The sequence below is a fragment of the Ranitomeya variabilis genome, chromosome 6 (assembly GCF_051348905.1).
Source record: "Ranitomeya variabilis isolate aRanVar5 chromosome 6, aRanVar5.hap1, whole genome shotgun sequence".
In the NCBI taxonomy this organism is placed as follows: domain Eukaryota; kingdom Metazoa; phylum Chordata; class Amphibia; order Anura; family Dendrobatidae; genus Ranitomeya; species Ranitomeya variabilis.
This window is the reverse complement of record NC_135237.1, coordinates 577609284-577627954: the sequence shown is the minus strand read 5'-3', so window position 1 is coordinate 577627954 and position 18671 is coordinate 577609284. Positions and strand designations below refer to the sequence as shown.

Below are 18671 nucleotides of genomic sequence, written 5' to 3'. Positions count from 1 at the left end.
AGTGTCACCACGGCTGTTTTGTGCTGCATTTCCTCCTCCGACCTTCAGGGGCAGTGTCACCACGGCTGTTTTGTGCTGCATTTCCTCCTCCGACCTTCAGAGGCAGTGTCGCCACGGCTGTTTTGTGCTGCATTTCCTCCTCCGACCTTCAGGGGCAGTGTCGCCACGGCTGTTTTGTGCTGCATTTCCTCCTCCGACCTTCAGAGGCAGTGTCACCACGGCTGTTTTGTGCTGCATTTCCTCCTCCGACCTCCAGAGGCAGTGTCACCACGGCTGTTTTGTGCTGCATTTCCTCCTCCGACCTTCAGGGGCAGTGTCACCACGGCTGTTTTGTGCTGCATTTCCTCCTCCGACCTTCAGAGGCAGTGTCACCACGGCTGTTTTGTGCTGCATTTCCTCCTCCGACCTTCAGGGGCAGTGTCACCACGGCTGTTTTGTGCTGCATTTCCTCCTCCGACCTTCAGAGGCAGTGTCACCACGGCTGTTTTGTGCTGCATTTCCTCCTCCGACCTTCAGGGGCAGTGTCGCCACGGCTGTTTTGTGCTGCATTTCCTCCTCCGACCTTCAGGGGCAGTGTCGCCACGGCTGTTTTGTGCTGCATTTCCTCCTCCGACCTTCAGGGGCAGTGTCGCCACGGCTGTTTTGTGCTGCATTTCCTCCTCCGACCTTCAGGGGCAGTGTCGCCACTGCTGTTTTGTGCTGCATTTCCTCCTCCGACCTTCAGGGGCAGTGTCACCACGGCTGTTTTGTGCTGCATTTCCTCCTCCGACCTTCAGAGGCAGTGTCGCCACGGCTGTTTTGTGCTGCATTTCCTCCTCCGACCTTCAGAGGCAGTGTCACCACGGCTGTTTTGTGCTGCATTTCCTCCTCCGACCTTCAGGGGCAGTGTCCCCACGGCTGTTTTGTGCTGCATTTCCTCCTCCGACCTTCAGGGGCAGTGTCACCACGGCTGTTTTGTGCTGCATTTCCTCCTCCGACCTTCAGAGGCAGTGTCACCACGGCTGTTTTGTGCTGCATTTCCTCCTCCGACCTTCAGGGGCAGTGTCCCCACGGCTGTTTTGTGCTGCATTTCCTCCTCCGACCTTCAGGGGCAGTGTCACCACGGCTGTTTTGTGCTGCATTTCCTCCTCCGACCTTCAGAGGCAGTGTCACCACGGCTGTTTTGTGCTGCATTTCCTCCTCCGACCTTCAGAGGCAGTGTCACCACGGCTGTTTTGTGCTGCATTTCCTCCTCCGACCTTCAGGGGCAGTGTCGCCACGGCTGTTTTGTGCTGCATTTCCTCCTCCGACCTTCAGGGGCAGTGTCACCACGGCTGTTTTGTGCTGCATTTCCTCCTCCGACCTTCAGAGGCAGTGTCACCACGGCTGTTTTGTGCTGCATTTCCTCCTCCGACCTTCAGGGGCAGTGTCGCCACGGCTGTTTTGTGCTGCATTTCCTCCTCCGACCTTCAGGGGCAGTGTCACCACGGCTGTTTTGTGCTGCAGTGCCTCCTCCGACCTTCAGGGGCAGTGTCACCACGGCTGTTTTGTGCTGCATTTCCTCCTCCGACCTTCAGAGGCAGTGTCGCCACGGCTGTTTTGTGCTGCATTTCCTCCTCCGACCTTCAGAGGCAGTGTCACCACGGCTGTTTTGTGCTGCATTTCCTCCTCCGACCTTCAGAGGCAGTGTCTCCACGGCTGTTTTGTGCTGCATTTCCTCCTCCGACCTTCAGGGGCAGTGTCACCACGGCTGTTTTGTGCTGCATTTCCTCCTCCGACCTTCAGAGGCAGTGTCCCCACGGCTGTTTTGTGCTGCATTTCCTCCTCCGACCTTCAGGGGCAGTGTCACCACGGCTGTTTTGTGCTGCATTTCCTCCTCCGACCTTCAGGGGCAGTGTCACCACGGCTGTTTTGTGCTGCATTTCCTCCTCCGACCTTCAGGGGCAGTGTCACCACGGCTGTTTTGTGCTGCATGCCCAGTTCTGTACAGCTGGAGATGGTGGAGCAGTGACATCTGTGCTGGATGCTGTAATCTGGCGCCGCTGTTTCCTCATTGTCCTTTCTTTGCAGACACCATCTGCGGACTTCACGACTGGAAGCAAAAGAGACAGCCCGCCTTCTCCTTCCCCGTCCGTTCCGCAGCAGGTAAGGCGGGAGCCATCATGGCAGCAGTAAATATCCCAGCAGATGTGCTGTTACTGTAAAGACCCCTCTCCTGTTAGGCTACTTTCACACTAGCGTCGGGCCGAGGTTCCCGACGCTAGCGTTGTCTCCGCCGCACAACGGGGGCAGCGGATGCATTTTTCCAGCGCATCTGCTGCCCCATTGTGAGGTGGCAGGGAGGTGGGGGCGGAGTTCCGGCCGCGCATGCGCGGTCGGAAAAAGTGGACCGTCGTGAGCAAAAAACGTTACATGTAGCGTTTTTTGGTTCTGACGGTCCGCCACAACACGGCGCAACCGTCGCACGACGGTTGCGACGTGTGTCAATACATTGCTTAATGTAAGTCTGTGGGGAAAAAACGCATCCTGCAAGCACTTTTGCAGGATGCGTTTTTTCAGCAAAACGACGCATTGTGGCGGATTGCAGTTAACGCTAGTGTGAAAGTAGCCTAAGTCTGACGTCATCATTTCCGGTAATAGCAGTTGGGCAATGTGACAGTTTTCATGCTGTTACTGTAAAGAATCCTTTCCAGTATTTCTGCTCTTCAGGCCTCGTATATAGTTTTACACTGTGTTGTTTTCAGGCCCCAGGTCGCTCCTGTCACTTCACGGGCAGGGAGACTCGATTTGTAAGTGCCGCGGTCTGCCTCTGCTTTCTGCTTCCAGCGGCCTCTGCCTGACGCTGGCTGCCGTAACCCTAATACTGGTATAACGGGGGAGGGGCTGCTCTGCTGTGTCCTGCATGATCCATAACTGAGCAGAGCTGCCCCCCAGTACCCACTATTTGCACATGGTCTTGGCCAAAAGTGTTTCTTATACTCAGGTTTATTTCTTTTGTCTGTATTGGAACAACGCAAACAAAATTAGAAAAAAAAAGGCAAATTAGACATAATGTTACACAAAACCCCAAAATATGCCAGACAAAATTGTTGGCGCCCTCCTTAATATTTTGTCACACCCTTTGGAATAAATGCAGCCAATCGCTTCCTATAACCATCCACAAGCTTCTTACTCCTCTCAGCCGGGATCTTGGACTCTTCTATAACCATCCACAAGCTTCTTCCTCCTCTCAGCTGGGACCTTGGACTCTTCTATAGCCATCCACAAGCTTCTTCTTCCTCTCAGCCGGGATCTTGGACTCTTCTATAGCCATCCACAAGCTTCTTCTTCCTCTCAGCTGGGATCTTGGACTGTTCTATAGCCATCCACAAGCTTCTTACTCCTCTCAGCCGGGATCTTGGACTCTTCTATAGCCATCCACAAGCTTCTTACTCCTCTCAGCTGGGATCTTGGACTCTTCTATAACCATCCACAAGCTTCTTCCTCCTCTCAGCTGGGACCTTGGACTCTTCTATAGCCATCCACAAGCTTCTTCTTCCTCTCAGCCGGGATCTTGGACTCTTCTATAGCCATCCACAAGCTTCTTCTTCCTCTCAGCTGGGATCTTGGACTGTTCTATAGCCATCCACAAGCTTCTTACTCCTCTCAGCCGGGATCTTGGACTCTTCTATAGCCATCCACAAGCTTCTTACTCCTCTCAGTTGGGATCTTGGACTCTTCTATAACCATCCACAAGCTTCTTACTCCTCTCAGCCGGGATCTTGGACTCTCCTATAACCATCCACAACCTTCTTACTCCTCTCAGCCGGGATCTTGGACTGTTCTATAGCCATCCACAAGCTTCTTCTTCCTCTCAGCCGGGATCTTGGACTCTTCTATAGCCATCCACAAGCTTCTTCCTCCTCTCAGCCGGGATCTTGGACTCTTCTATAGCCATCCACAAGCTTCTTACTCCTCTCAGCCGGGATCTTGGACTCTTCTATAGCCATCCACAACCTTCTTACTCCTCTCAGCCGGGAACTTGGACTGTTCTATAGCCATCCACAAGCTTCTTCTTCCTCTCAGCCGGGATCTTGGACTCTTCTATAGCCATCCACAAGCTTCTTACTCCTCTCATCAGGATCTTGGACTGTTCTATAGCCATCCACAAGCTTCTTCTTCCTCTCAGCCGGGATCTTGGACTCTTCTATAACCATCCACAAGCTTCTTCTTCCTCTCAGCCGGGATCTTGGACTCTTCTATAGCCATCCACAAGCTTCTTACTCCTCTCAGCCGGGATCTTGGACCCTTCTATAGCCATCCACAAGCTTCTTACTCCTCTCAGTTGGGATCTTGGACTCTTCTATAACCATCCACAAGCTTCTTCCTCCTCTCAGCCGGGATCTTGGACTCTTCTATAACCATCCACAAGCTTCTTCCTCCTCTCAGCCGGGATCTTGGACTCTCCTATAACCATCCACAAGCTTCTTCCTCCTCTCAGCCGGGATCTTGGACTCTTCTATAGCCATCCACAAGCTTCTTCCTCCTCTCAGCCGGGATCTTGGACTCTTCTATAACTATCCACAAGCTTCTTACTCCTCTCAGCTGGGATCTTGGACTCTTCTATAACCATCCACAAGCTTCTTACTCCTCTCAGCTGGGATCGTGGACTCTTCTATAACCATCCACAAGCTTCTTCCTCCTCTCAGCCGGGAACTTGGACTCTCCTATAACCATCCACAAGCTTCTTACTCCTCTCATCAGGATCTTGGCCTCTTCTATAACCATCCACAAGCTTCTTCCTCCTCTCAGCTGGGATCTTGGACTCTTCTATAACCATCCACAAGCTTCTTCCTCCTCTCAGCTGGGATCTTGGACTCTCCTATAACCATCCACAAGATTCTTACTCCTCTCAGGCAGGATCTTGGACTCTTCTTACAATCTGCTCCCGGCCTCATATTTCGCCTTCTCCCAACAGTGATTGTAAGATCTCTCCACAGGGGATCAATGGGATTTAGATTCGAACTCATTGCTGCCACTTAAGAACTCTTTTTGTTTCCATCCATTTCTGGGGGCTTCTTGAAGTATGTTTGGGGTAATTGTCCTGCTGGAAGACCCATGACCTAGGATGCACTCCCACCTTTCTGACACCGGGCCCTACATTGCCACCCAAACTCCATTGGTAATCGTCAAATTTCATGATGCCTTGTGCATTGTCAAAGCACCCAGTGCCAGAGGGAGCAAAACAACCCCAAAACATCTGTGACCTTCCACTGTATCTGACTGTAGGTACTGTGTTGTTTTCTTTGTAAGCCTCATTCTGTTTTTGGTAAACAGAAGAATGATGTGCTTTACCAAAAAGCTTATTGTGGTCTCACCTGTCCACAAGACACTTTTTCCAAAGGATTTTGGCTTGCTCACATTTTGCCAAATTGCAGTTTAGCTTTTTTATGTCACTGTGTCAGCAGTGGGGTTCTCCAGGGTCTCCTGCCATAGCGTGTCATTTCATTCACATGTAGATGGATAGTCTGTGCTGACATTGATGTCCCTTGAGTCTGCAGGACAGCTTGGATTTCTTTGGACCTTGATTGGGGCTTATCCACCATCCAGACTATCCTGCGTTACAACTTTTCATCAATTTTTCTCTGCCGTTCAGGGAGATTAGCTACAGTGCCAAGGGTTGTAAACTTCTTGATAATGTGCATTGTGGACAAAGGAGCATAAGATCTCTGGAGATGGACTTGTTCTCTTCTCTTTTTGTTCTCCATGCTTAGTGTCGCACACACAGACCCACAATGCAAAGATTGGGGCAGCTTCTCCCCTTTTATCTAGTTTCAGGTGGGATTTTCATGTTGCCCACAACTGTTACTTGCCACAGGTGAGTGCGAACGAGCATCACATGCTGGAAACCAAGATGTTTACCCTCAATTTTGGAAAGGTGCTAACAATTTTTTCCATATTTAGGGTTTTGTGTGAAATTATGTCCCTTTTGCCCTTTTTCTCAGTTTTTTAGTGGTATTCCAATACATATAAAGGAAATAAACCTGAGTGTAACAAAACCTGGAGAATTGTGAGAATTCTCTAGGAGAAATACTTCATTTCCTGGAACCATTTCAAGGGTGCCAATACTTTTGGCCGCGGCTATATACTGTGAGATCTGCTGGGCGTAGGGGCAAGGAGTTGTCCTCTCAGAATAACTTACCCTAAGATAAGTGGCGACAGAAAGTCTGATGTCCCCTCCTCAGCGTAGAGATGAAGTGGTCGTATCAGGGTGGCGACAGAACAGGAAGGTCAGCGCACAGGCAGGCAACATCTCAGGGGGGGGTGGAGGTGGGCATATGGGCAGGCTACAACTCAGCGGGGGAGGGGGGAGGTGGGCACAGGCAGGAGACAGCTCAGTGGGGGGTTAGGTGGGCACACAGGCAGGAGACAGCTCAGTGGGGGGTTAGGTGGGCACACAGGCAGGAGACAGCTCAGTGGGGGGTTAGGTGGACACACAGGCAGGAGACAGCTCAGTGGGGGGTTAGGTGGGCACACAGGCAGGAGACAGCTCAGTGGGGGGTTAGGTGGGCACACAGGCAGGAGACAGCTCAGGGGGGTTAGGTGGGCACACAGGCAGGAGACAGCTCAGTGGGGGGTTAGGTGGGCACACAGGCAGGAGACAGCTCAGTGGGGGGTTAGGTGGGCACACAGGCAGGAGACAGCTCAGTGGGGGGGTTAGGTGGGCACATAGACAGGAGACAGCTCATCGGGGGGTAGGTGGGCACACAGGCAGGAGACAGCTCAGGGGGGTTAGGTGGGCACACAGGCAGGAGACAGCTCAGGGGGGTTAGGTGGGCACACAGGCAGGAGACAGCTCAGTGGGGGTAGGTGGGCACACAGGCAGGAGACAGCTCAGTGGGGGTAGGTGGGCACACAGGCAGGAGACAGCTCAGTGGGGGGTTAGGTGGGCACACAGGCAGGAGACAGCTCAGTGGGGGTAGGTGGACACACAGGCAGGAGACAGCTCAGTGGGGGGTAGGTGGGCACACAGGCAGGAGACAGCTCAGTGGGGGGGTTTGGTGTACACACAGGCAGGAGACAGCTCAGTGGGGGGTAGGTGGGCACACAGGCAGGAGACAGCTCAGTGGGGGGGTTTGGTGTACACACAGGCAGGAGACAGCTCAGTGGGGGGTTAGGTGGGCACACAGGCAGGAGACAGCTCAGTGGGGGTAGGTGGACACACAGGCAGGAGACAGCTCAGTGGGGGTAGGTGGGCACACAGGCAGGAGACAGCTCAGTGGGGGGTTAGGTGGGCACACAGGCAGGAGACAGCTCAGTGGGGGGTAAGTGGGCACACAGGCAGGAGACAGCTCAGTGGGGGGGTTAGGTGGGCACACAGGCAGGAGACAGCTCAGTGGGGGGTAAGTGGGCACACAGGCAGGAGACAGCTCAGTGGGGGGGGTAGGTGGACACACAGGCAGGAGACAGCTCAGTGGGGGGTTAGGTGGGCACACAGGCAGGAGACAGCTCAGTGGGGGGTTAGGTGGGCACACAGGCAGGAGACAGCTCAGTGGGGGGTAGGTGGGCACATAGACAGGCGACAGCTCAGTGGGGGGTTAGGTGGGCACACAGGCAGGAGACAGCTCAGTGGGGGTAGGTGGGCACACAGGCAGGAGACAGCTCAGTGGGGGGTTAGGTGGGCACACAGGCAGGAGACAGCTCAGTGGGGGGTAAGTGGGCACACAGGCAGGAGACAGCTCAGTGGGGGGGTTAGGTGGGCACACAGGCAGGAGACAGCTCAGTGGGGGGTAAGTGGGCACACAGGCAGGAGACAGCTCAGTGGGGGGGGTAGGTGGACACACAGGCAGGAGACAGCTCAGTGGGGGGTTAGGTGGGCACACAGGCAGGAGACAGCTCAGTGGGGGGTTAGGTGGGCACACAGGCAGGAGACAGCTCAGTGGGGGGTAGGTGGGCACATAGACAGGCGACAGCTCAGTGGGGGGTTAGGTGGGCACACAGGCAGGAGACAGCTCAGTGGGGGGTAGGTGGGCACACAGGCAGGAGACAGCTCAGTGGGGGTAGGTGGGCACACAGGCAGGAGACAGCTCAGGGGGGTTAGGTGGGCACACAGGCAGGAGACAGCTCAGTGGGGGGGTTAAGTGGGCACACAGGCAGGAGACAGCTCAGTGGGGGGTAAGTGGGCACACAGGCAGGAGACAGCTCAGTGGGGGGGGTAGGTGGGCACACAGGCAGGAGACAGCTCAGTGGGGGGTTAGGTGGACACACAGGCAGGAGACAGCTCAGTGGGGGGGTTAGGTGGGCACACAGGCAGGAGACAGCTCAGTGGGGGGTAGGTGGGCACACAGGCAGGAGACAGCTCAGTGGGGGGTAGGTGGGCACACAGGCAGGAGACAGCACAGTGGGGGGTTAGGTGGGCACACAGGCAGGAGACAGCTCAGTGGGGGGTTAGGTGGGCACACAGACAGGAGACAGCTCATCGGGGGGTAGGTGGGCACTCAGGCAGGAGACAGCTCAGTGGGGGGTTAGGTGGGCACACAGACAGGAGACAGCTCATCGGGGGGTAGGTGGGCACACAGGCAGGAGACAGCTCAGGGGGGGTAGGTGGGCACACAGGCAGGAGACAGCTCAGTGGGGGGTTAGGTGGGCACACAGGCAGGAGACAGCTCAGTGGGGGTAGGTGGGCACACAGGCAGGAGACAGCTCAGTGGGGGGTAGGTGGGCACACAGGCAGGAGACAGCTCAGTGGGGGGGTTTGGTGTACACACAGGCAGGAGACAGCACAGTGGGGGGTTAGGTGGGCACACAGGCAGGAGACAGCTCAGTGGGGGTAGGTGGGCACACAGACAGGAGACAGCTCATCGGGGGGTAGGTGGGCACACAGGCAGGAGACAGCTCAGTGGGGGGGTAGGTGGGCACACAGGCAGGAGACAGCTCAGTGGGGGTAGGTGGGCACACAGGCAGGAGACAGCTCAGTGGGGGGTTAGGTGGGCACACAGGCAGGAGACAGCTCAGTGGGGGGGTTAGGTGGGCACACAGGCAGGAGACAGCTCAGTGGGGGGTAAGTGGGCACACAGGCAGGAGACAGCTCAGTGGGGGGTAGGTGGACACACAGGCAGGAGACAGCTCAGTGGGGGGGGTAGGTGGACACACAGGCAGGAGACAGCTCAGTGGGGGGTTAGGTGGGCACACAGGCAGGAGACAGCTCAGTGGGGGGGTTAGGTGGGCACATAGACAGGAAACAGCTCATCGGGGGGTAGGTGGGCACACAGGCAGGAGACAGCTCAGTGGGGGGTTAGGTGGGCACACAGGCAGGAGACAGCTCAGGGGGGTTAGGTGGACACACAGGCAGGAGACAGCTCAGTGGGGGGTTAGGTGGGCACACAGGCAGGAAACAGCTCAGTGGGGGGTTAGGTGGGCACACAGGCAGGAGACAGCTCAGTGGGGGGTTAGGTGGGCACACAGGCAGGAGACAGCTCAGTGGGGGGTAGGTGGACACACAGGCAGGAGACAGCTCGGGGGGTAGGTGGACACACAGGCAGGAGACAGCTCAGTGGGGGGTAGGTGGGCACACAGGCAGGAGACAGCTCAGGGGGGTAGGTGGACATACAGGCAGTCGGCAGCTCGGGGGGTAGGTGGGCACACAGGCAGGAGACAGCTCAGTGGGGGGTAGGTGGGCACATAGACAGGAGACAGCTCAGTGGGGGGTTAGGTGGGCACACAGGCAGGAGACAGCACAGTGGGGGGTTAGGTGGGCACACAGGCAGGAGACAGCTCAGGGGGGTTAGGTGGACACACAGGCAGGAGACAGCTCAGTGGGGGGTAGGTGGACACACAGGCAGGAGACAGCTCAGTGGGGGGTTAGGTGGGCACACAGGCAGGAGACAGCTCAGTGGGGGGTTAGGTGGGCACACAGGCAGGAGACAGCTCAGTGGGGGGTTAGTTGGGCACACAGGCAGGAGACAGCTCAGTGGGGGGTTAGGTGGGCACACAGGCTGGCGGCAGCTCAGTGGGGGGTAGGTGGGCACACAGGCAGGAGACAGCTCAGTGGGGGGTAGGTGGGCACACAGACCGGAGACAGCTCAGGGGGGTTAGGTGGACACACAGGCAGGAGACAGCTCAGTGGGGGGTAGGTGGACACACAGGCAGGAGACAGCACAGTGGGGGGTTAGGTGGGCACACAGGCAGGAGACAGCTCAGTGGGGGGTTAGGTGGGCACACAGGCAGGAGACAGCTCAGTGGGGGTAGGTGGGCACACAGGCAGGAGACAGCTCAGTGGGGGGTAGGTGGGCACACAGGCAGGAGACAGCTCAGTGGGGGTAGGTGGGCACACAGGCAGGAGACAGCTCAGTGGGGGGTAGGTGGGCACACAGGCAGGAGACAGCTCAGTGGGGGGTAGGTGGGCACACAGGCAGAAGACAGCTCTGGGGGGTAAGTGGGCACACAGGCAGGAGACAGCTCAGTGGGGGTAGGTGGACACACAGGCTGGCGGCAGCTCAGTGGGGGGTAGGTGGGCACACAGGCAGGAGACAGCTCAGTGGGGGGTAGGTGGGCACACAGGCAGGAGACAGCTCAGTGGAGGGTTAGGTGGGCACACAGGCAGGAGACAGCTCAGTGGGGGGTAGGTGGGCACACAGGCAGGAGACAGCTCAGTGGGGGGGTTAGGTGGGCACACAGGCAGGAGACAGCTCAGTGGGGGGGTTAGGTGGGCACACAGGCAGGAGACAGCTCAGTGGGGGGTTAGGTGGGCACACAGGCAGGAGACAGCTCAGTGGGGGGTTAGGTGGGCACACAGGCAGGAGACAGCTCAGTGGGGGGTTAGGTGGGCACACAGGCAGGAGACAGCTCAGTGGGGGGGTAGGTGGACACACAGGCAGACAGCTCGGGGGGTAGGTGGGCACACAGGCAGACGGCAGCTCGGGGGGTAGGTGGGCACACAGGCAGGAGACAGCTCAGTGGGGGTAGGTGGGCACACAGGCAGGAGACAGCTCAGTGGGGGGTAGGTGGGCACACAGGCAGGAGACAGCTCAGTGGGGGGTTAGGTGGGCACACAGGCAGGAGACAGCTCAGTGGGGGGGTAGGTGGGCACACAGGCAGACGGCAGCTCGGGGGGTAGGTGGGCACACAGGCAGACGACAGCTCATCGGGGGTTAGGTGGACACACAGGCGGCAGCTCGGCTGGGACGGGCAGGTGGTCACGCGGGGCAAGCAGCTCAGCTCTGAATGTGGTGGGGTGCGGGGTGGTAGTGACACGTATGTAGCGGTGCATGGTTACTGATCAGGTGACACCACTAGTCCGGCGGTCCTGCCGCACATGTATGGTGGTCTCGCTCATACATGTCTGTGGCGTGCTGGCTGCTCCTCTGGGATGGGTGCTGGTATCTTCCTCTCCTTTGGATGATTGGGATAGTAGTAGTGTCGGCCTCTGTGCTCCGGGGGGCGCTGCGGATCTATTACTAACCGTTCTCTGTTTTATTTCAGGCGTCAATTAACTTTTTGAGCCAAAGTGACAGCCGGCCGGTAAGTGAGGTGACATGGCAGCGCCGTGTACGCAGCTCTCCTGTCGTCCGCTGACATTTGTGAGGTTTTCTCCGCCATCTTGCACTTACGCTTGGTTACTCCCCCAGACTACTCCATCCTCCCCCAGCGATGGCCTCCATGCCAGCACCAGGCACGTATACAAGACATTGGCGGCCATCCCCTCCGCGCACCCCGAGCAGCAGGTCGGTGTCTCGCCAGCGGCTCCACGCGGTTACTTCCAGTCAGGTGACCTCGCCATATTGTGTGACTGAACGCTCTCTTCTCTCCTCCAGGACCCCTCAAGTCCCCGGACCCCCGACCGTTCTTGTGTGACTCCGGAGGTGAGTGTGCCCACCTCAGTGGAGGATAAGTGGGTGCACTATGGGGCTGCAGACAGTTGGGGTGTTGTGCCCGTTATGTGACCCCCATGTCTATTTTCAGGGTCTGGACAGCCCCGAGCAGCGCTCCTTCCGAGAGAGACAGAAATACTTTGAGATGGACGTGAAGCAGCAGCCGGGCGACCGACCTCCGAAGCGCGTGTCCCTGGTGGGGGAGGACGACCTGCGGAAAATGAAGGAAGAGGAAGGTGGGTGCTGGGGCTCAGAGGTCCGTCCGTGTGACACCAGCGCCTCCCATCGTCTCTGGGGGCCGTACAGACCCCCTATGTGACACCAGCTCCTCCCATCCTCTATGGAGGCCGCACAGACCCCCTATGTGACACCAGCACCTCCCATCCTCTATGGAGGCCGCACCGACCCCCTATGTGACACCAGCACCTCCCATCCTCTATGGAGGCCGTACAGACCCCCTACGTGACACCAGCGCCTCCCATCCTCTATGGAGGCCGCACAGACCCCCTACGTGACACCAGCTCCTCCCATCCTCTATGGGGGCTGTGCAGACCCCCTACGTGACACCAGCTTCTCCCATCCTCATTGCAGGCTGTACAGACCCCCTATATGACACCAGTGCCTCCCATCCTCTATGGAGGCCGTACAGAACCCCTACGTGACACCAGCTCCTCCCATCCTCTATGGAGGCTGTGCAGACCCCCTACGTGACACCAGCTCCTCCCATCCTCTATGGGGGCTGTGCAGACCCCCTACGTGACACCAGCTCCTCCCATCCTCTATGGGGGCTGTGCAGACCCCCTACGTGACACCTGCACCTCCCATCCTCTATGGAGGCCGTACAGACCCCCTACATGACACCAGCGCCTCTAATCCTCTCTGGGGGGCGTACAGACGCCCTACGTGACACCAGCGCCTCCCATCCTCTATGGAGGCTGTACAGACCCCCCTACGTGACACCAGCTCCTCCCATCCTCTCTGGGGGGCCGTACAGACCCCCTACATGACACCAGTGCCTCCAATCCTCCCTGGGGGGGCATACAAACCCCCTACGTGACACCAGCTCCTCCCATCCTCTATGGAGGCTGTACAGACCCCCTACGTGACACCAGCTCCTCCCATCCTCTATGGAGGCTGTACAGACCCCCTACGTGACACCAGCGCCTCCCATCCTCTATGGGGGCTGTGCAGACCCCCTAAGTGACACCTGCGCCTCTTGTCCCTTGTGGGAGCAGCTCGGCTCTTCTATATGACACCTGCGCCTTTCATCCCTCCTGGAGGCGGCTCGGTCCCTCTACGCGACACATGCTCCTCTCATCCCTCCTGGAGGCGGCTCGGTCCCTCTACGCGACACTTGCGCCTCTCATCCCTCCTGGAGGCGGCTCGGTCCCTCTACGCGACACTTGCGCCTCTCATCCCTCCTGGAGGCGGCTCGGTCCCTCTACGCGACACATGCTCCTCTCATCCCTCCTGGAGGCGGCTCGGTCCCTCTACGCGACACTTGCGCCTCTCATCCCTCCTGGAGGCGGCTCGGTCCCTCTACGCGACACTTGCGCCTCTTGTCCCTCCTGTGGGCGGCTCGGCCCCTCTATGTGACACTTGCGCCTCTTGTGTCTCCTGAGGGCGGCTCGGACCCTCTATGTGACACCTGCGCCTCTCGTCCCTCCTAGGGGCAGCTCAGTCCCTCTACGCGACACATGCTCCTCTCATCCCTCCTGGAGGTGGCTCGGTCCCTCTACACGACACTTGCGCCTCTTGTCCCTCCTGTGGGCGGCTCGGCCCCTCTATGTGACACTTGCGCCTCTTGTGTCTCCTGAGTGCGGCTCGGCCCCTCTATGTGACACCTGCACCTCTCGTCCCTCCTGTGGGCGTCTCGGACCCTCTATGTGACACCTGCGCCTCTCGTCCCTCCTGTGGGCGGCTCGGACCCTCTATGTGACACCTGCGCCTCTCGTCCCTCCTGGAGGCGGCTCGGTTCCTCTACGTGACACTTGCGCCTCTTGTCCCTTCTGGAGGTGGCTCGTCCCCTCTACGTGACACCTGCTCCTCTTGTCCCTCCTGAGGGCGGCTCGGCCGCTCCACGTGACACCTGCTCCTCTTGTCCCTCCTGGGGCGGCTTAGCCTCTCTACGTGTGACACCTGCGCCTCTCGTCCCTCCTAGAGGCAGCTTAGCCTCTCTACGTGTGACACCTGCGCCTCTCGTCCCTCCTGGGGGTTGGCTCGGTCCCTTTACGTGACACATGCGCCTCTCGTCCCTCCTGGGGGTTGGATCGGTCCCTCTACGTGACACCTGCTCCACTAGTCCCACCTGTGGGCGGCTCGGCCCCTCTACGTGACACCTGCGCCTCTCAACCCTCCTGGGGGATGGCTCGGTCCCTCTACGTGACACCTGCTCCACTAGTCCCACCTGTGGGCGGCTCGGCCCCTCTACGTAACACCTGCTCCTCTTGTCCCTCCTGTGGGCGGCTCGGCCCCTCTACGTGACACCTGCTCCTCTCGTCCCTCTTGTGGGCGGCTCGGCCCCTCTACGTGACACCTGCTCCTCTCGTCCCTCCTGGGGGTTGGCTCGGTCCCTTTACGTGACACATGCGCCTCTCGTCCCTCCTGGGGGTTTGCTCTGCTCGGTCCCTCTACGTAACACCTGCTCCTCTTGTCCCTCCTGTGGGCGGCTCGGCCCCTCTACGTGACACCTGCTCCTCTCGTCCCTCTTGTGGGCGGCTCGGCCCCTCTACGTGACACCTGCTCCTCTCGTCCCTCCTGGGGGTTGGCTCGGTCCCTTTACGTGACACATGCGCCTCTCGTCCCTCCTGGGGGTTTGCTCTGCTCGGTCCCTCTACGTGACACCTGCGCCTCTCGTCCCTCCTGGGGGATGGCTCGGTCCCTGTACGTGACACCTGCTCCACTAGTCCCACCTGTGGGCGGCTCGGCCCCTCTACGTAACACCTGCTCCTCTTGTCCCTCCTGTGGGCGGCTCGGCCCCTCTACGTGACACATGCGCCTCTCGTCCTTCCTGGGGGTTGGATCGGCCCCTCTACGTGACACCTGCGCCTCTCGTCCCTCCTGGGGGCTGCTCGGCACTTTTGAAACACCACCGCCTCTTATTTTCCCTGGAGGCAATACGGACCCCCCATGTGACACCAGCGCCTCTCGTCATCCATCTTTATTTTCTCTTGTGTCTTTATTTCTCAGCCCGTAAGATCCAGATGAAACGGGAGCAGCTCCTACGAGAGGAGGAGGAGGGAACCCCGGGGGACTCCAGTCCTAGGACAGTGGGACCCAGCACCCCGACCAGCGTGTTCATAGAGGGTGTGGAATACAAGGTGGAGCGTGTGGATGGTGGGAGTCTGTCCTCGCTGACCGGGTGAGAGTCCTCCTCTGTCTTGGGTGGTGCTGGCTGTGGCCCGGTGGGTTTGGGTTGTCGGGGGGTCGCTGCTGACATCGTCTCTGTATTTGACAGGTTCTCCCCGTCGGAGTCTCAGAGGAATTCCCTGGAGGACGCCTTCCGTCTGGAGCAGCGGCCGAGCTCCATGTCGGGGTCAGACATGTCCTTCATCATTGGGTTGTCATTGTGGGGGCTCAGCCTGGAGGAGACCTAATATTATCCCCCTAGTGGCAGAAGTTTATCCCGGCGGCCCCCTTCTGATCTCTGCCCTTTCTGCCCCTGTAGGCTGAGTCCAATATACCCCGGCGGCACGGACGGGGCGGCTCCGGTGCGCACTGCCAAGGCGGAGAGACGTCTGCAGGAGCGGCTGAGGGTGCAGAGCCCGGAGCTCACCGAGCAGGAGATGCAGCTGTCGCCTGCGGAGCGCAGAGCACTACAGGCCGAGAAGAGAGCCATGTGGAGAGCGGCCAGGTGAGAGCCGCGGAGGAGCCGGCGGGGGAGGAGTCAGCCTCGCGGCTGATCCCAGGGCATTGTGGGTGTGGTTACCGTAGGCGATATACAGTGGATGAGGAGTGAGTGGTCTATGGTCCTGCCTGCTGTACAGAGCAGACGAGACCACCACCCCATCATCATGCGCCCTCGTTATCTTTCCTCCATCCCTCTGCCTCTCATGTGCCCCCTGCTTTCTAACGTATTGGAGGTCTCTCCCCTCTGTGGCCGGATGCACGGGGGTCTCTCTCCTCTGTGACTGGATGCACAGGGGTCTCTCCCCTCTGTGGCTGGATGCACGGGGGTCTCCTTTGTGGCTGGATGCACGGCGGTCTCTCTCCTCTGTGGCTGGATGCACGGGGGTCTCTCTCCTCTGTGGCTGGATGCACGGGGGTCTCTCTCTGTGGCTGGATGCACGGGGGTCTCCTCTGTGGCTGGTTGCATGGGGGGGGGATCTGTCCCCTCTGTGGCTGGATGCACGGGGGTCTCCCTCCTCTGAGTGGATGCACGGGGGTCTCTCCCTTCTGTGAGTGGAAGCAAGGGGGGTCTCTCCCTTCTGTGAGTGGATGCACGGGTCCCTCTCTGGTGTCACTAATTCGTCACGTGCCCGCTCTCACACGTGACTTGGGGTTGTGCCTGCAAGGGTTAATCTATCTCCCCTCTCTCAGTCCAGCATTCAACCTCTGTCCTATTCTGTAATGGGAGCATAAATCACACACCCGCTCATACACGCTGCCACCACTCACCGAATACACGGGCGATGAGTCCCGGAAATATTTGTACAAATAATGTCTACCACTCATAAGGATCAAACACCTTAGGCTATGGATTCTTTAGAACATACGAGGTTCAACTTATTAAGTTTAAAACTTTAATATAAAAAGGTACAGTGCTTACAGTAAAGAAAAATGTATACAAATACGGTAATAAAACGACATACAGGTATGCAAAACAGTATAAAATAAACAGGAGAAACTTACAGAAATAGCTAACTGGTAGTCTGCTTCTGCTCACTGAGGGTAGGATGAATATAGATTGGATCACATCAGCTTCCCAGGGGCTGCCCTCACATGTGAACACGGTTCTATGTACACAGGCCTAATTTATAGATTTACTCTGGAGGTCAAATTTCTAGAGCAGCCCCTCAGGTTAATATCATAATTGCTTGTTTTTGATTGGACCTCGGCCGCTCCCCCAATGAATATATTAATTGCTCTGAGATTCCCTGTGTAAAAGTTCTCACAAATAGATGGTGTCAGGCTGTAATTGACATCTCTCTTCAAAGAGCTAGGAGGTGTCAAATGTTTCCCTTTTTTCATGATTCCCAGCACGACCTCCTGGCGAGAGTGGAGACAGTAGACTGCCTTCCCAAGATATGTATGCTGTGACCTTTGTGAGCCTGCAGTTTCAGGACAGATGTTCAACTACTGCTAGTTACACATATAACCCCAGACATACAGGTCCTTCTCAAAAAATTAGCATATAGTGTTAAATTTCATTATTTACCATAATGTAATGATTACAATTAAACTTTCATATATTATAGATTCATTATCCACCAACTGAAATTTGTCAGGTCTTTTATTGTTTTAATACTGATGATTTTGGCCTACAACTCCTGATAACCCAAAAAACCTGTCTCAATAAATTAGCATATCAAGAAAAGGTTCTCTAAATGACCTATTACCCTAATCTTCTGAATCAACTAATTAACTCTAAACACATGCAAAAGATACCTGAGGCTTTTAAAAACTCCCTGCCTGGTTCATTACTCAAAACCCCCATCATGGGTAAGACTAGCGACCTGACAGATGTCAAGAAGGCCATCATTGACACCCTCAAGCAAGAGGGTAAGACCCAGAAAGAAATTTCTCAACAAATAGGCTGTTCCCAGAGTGCTGTATCAAGGCACCTCAATGGTAAGTCTGTTGGAAGGAAACAATGTGGCAGAAAACGCTGTACAACGAGAAGAGGTGACCGGACCCTGAGGAAGATTGTGGAGAAGGACCGATTCCAGACCTTGGGGAACCTGAGGAAGCAGTGGACTGAGTCTGGTGTGGAAACATCCAGAGCCACCGTGCACAGGCGTGTGCAGGAAATGGGCTACAGGTGCCGCATTCCCCAGGTAAACAGCGGCAGAAGCGCCTGACCTGGGCTACAGAGAAGCAGCACTGGACTGTTGCTAAGTGGTCCCAAGTACTTTTTTCTGATGAAAGCAAATTTTGCATGTCATTCGGAAATCAAGGTGCCAGAGTCTGGAGGAAGACTGGGGAGAAGGAAATGCCAAAATGCCTGAAGTCCAGTGTCAAGTACCCACAGTCAGTGATGGTGTGGGGTGCCATGTCAGCTGCTGGTGTTGGTCCACTGTGTTTCATCAAGGGCAGGGTCAATGCAGCTAGCTATCAGGAGATTTTGGAGCACTTCATGCTTCCCTCGGCTGAAATGCTTTATGGAGATGAAGATTTCATTTTTCAGCACGACCTGGCACCTGCTCACAGTGCCAAAACCACTGGTAAATGGTTTACTGACCATGGTATTACTGTGCTCAATTGGCCTGCCAACTCTCCTGACCTGAATCCCATAGATAATCTGTGGGATATTGTGAAGAGAAAGTTGAGAGACGCAAGACCCAACACTCTGGATGAGCTTAAGGCCGCTATTGAAGCATCCTGGGCCTCCATAACATCTCAGCAGTGTCACAGGCTGATTGCCTCCATGCCACGCCGCATTGAAGCAGTCATTTCTGCCAAAGGGTTCCCGGCCAAGTATTGAGTGCATAACTGAACATTATTATTTGATGGTTTTTTTGTTTGGTATTAAAAAACACTTTTATTTGATTGGACGGTTGAAATATGCTAATTTATTGAGACAGGTTTTTTGGGTTATCAGGAGTTGTAGGCCAAAATCATCAGTATTAAAACAATAAAAGACCTGACAAATTTCAGTTGGTGGATAATGAATCTATAATATAT

At 56.6% G+C, this 18671-nt stretch overlaps 1 protein-coding gene across 15 annotated transcripts in view; it reads left to right on the top strand.

Moving 5' to 3' along the window:
* Nucleotides 1–18671, top strand: part of SCRIB (scribble planar cell polarity protein) — a 182473-nt gene that overhangs the window by 118766 nt on the left and 45036 nt on the right. For 10 of the 15 annotated variants that reach the window (XM_077271493.1, XM_077271488.1, XM_077271496.1 and 7 more), the window contains 9 exons: nt 2050–2124; nt 2724–2768; nt 11440–11478; nt 11586–11681; nt 11772–11819; nt 11920–12064; nt 15018–15189; nt 15286–15363; nt 15496–15681. In XM_077271493.1, coding sequence (XP_077127608.1) covers nt 2050–2124; nt 2724–2768; nt 11440–11478; nt 11586–11681; nt 11772–11819; nt 11920–12064; nt 15018–15189; nt 15286–15363; nt 15496–15681 — 884 coding nt within the window. The remainder of the gene's footprint in view (nt 1–2049; nt 2125–2723; nt 2769–11439; nt 11479–11585; nt 11682–11771; nt 11820–11919; nt 12065–15017; nt 15190–15285; nt 15364–15495; nt 15682–18671) is intronic. The other 5 variants (XM_077271497.1, XM_077271495.1, XM_077271492.1 and 2 more) reach the window with 2 other exon arrangements.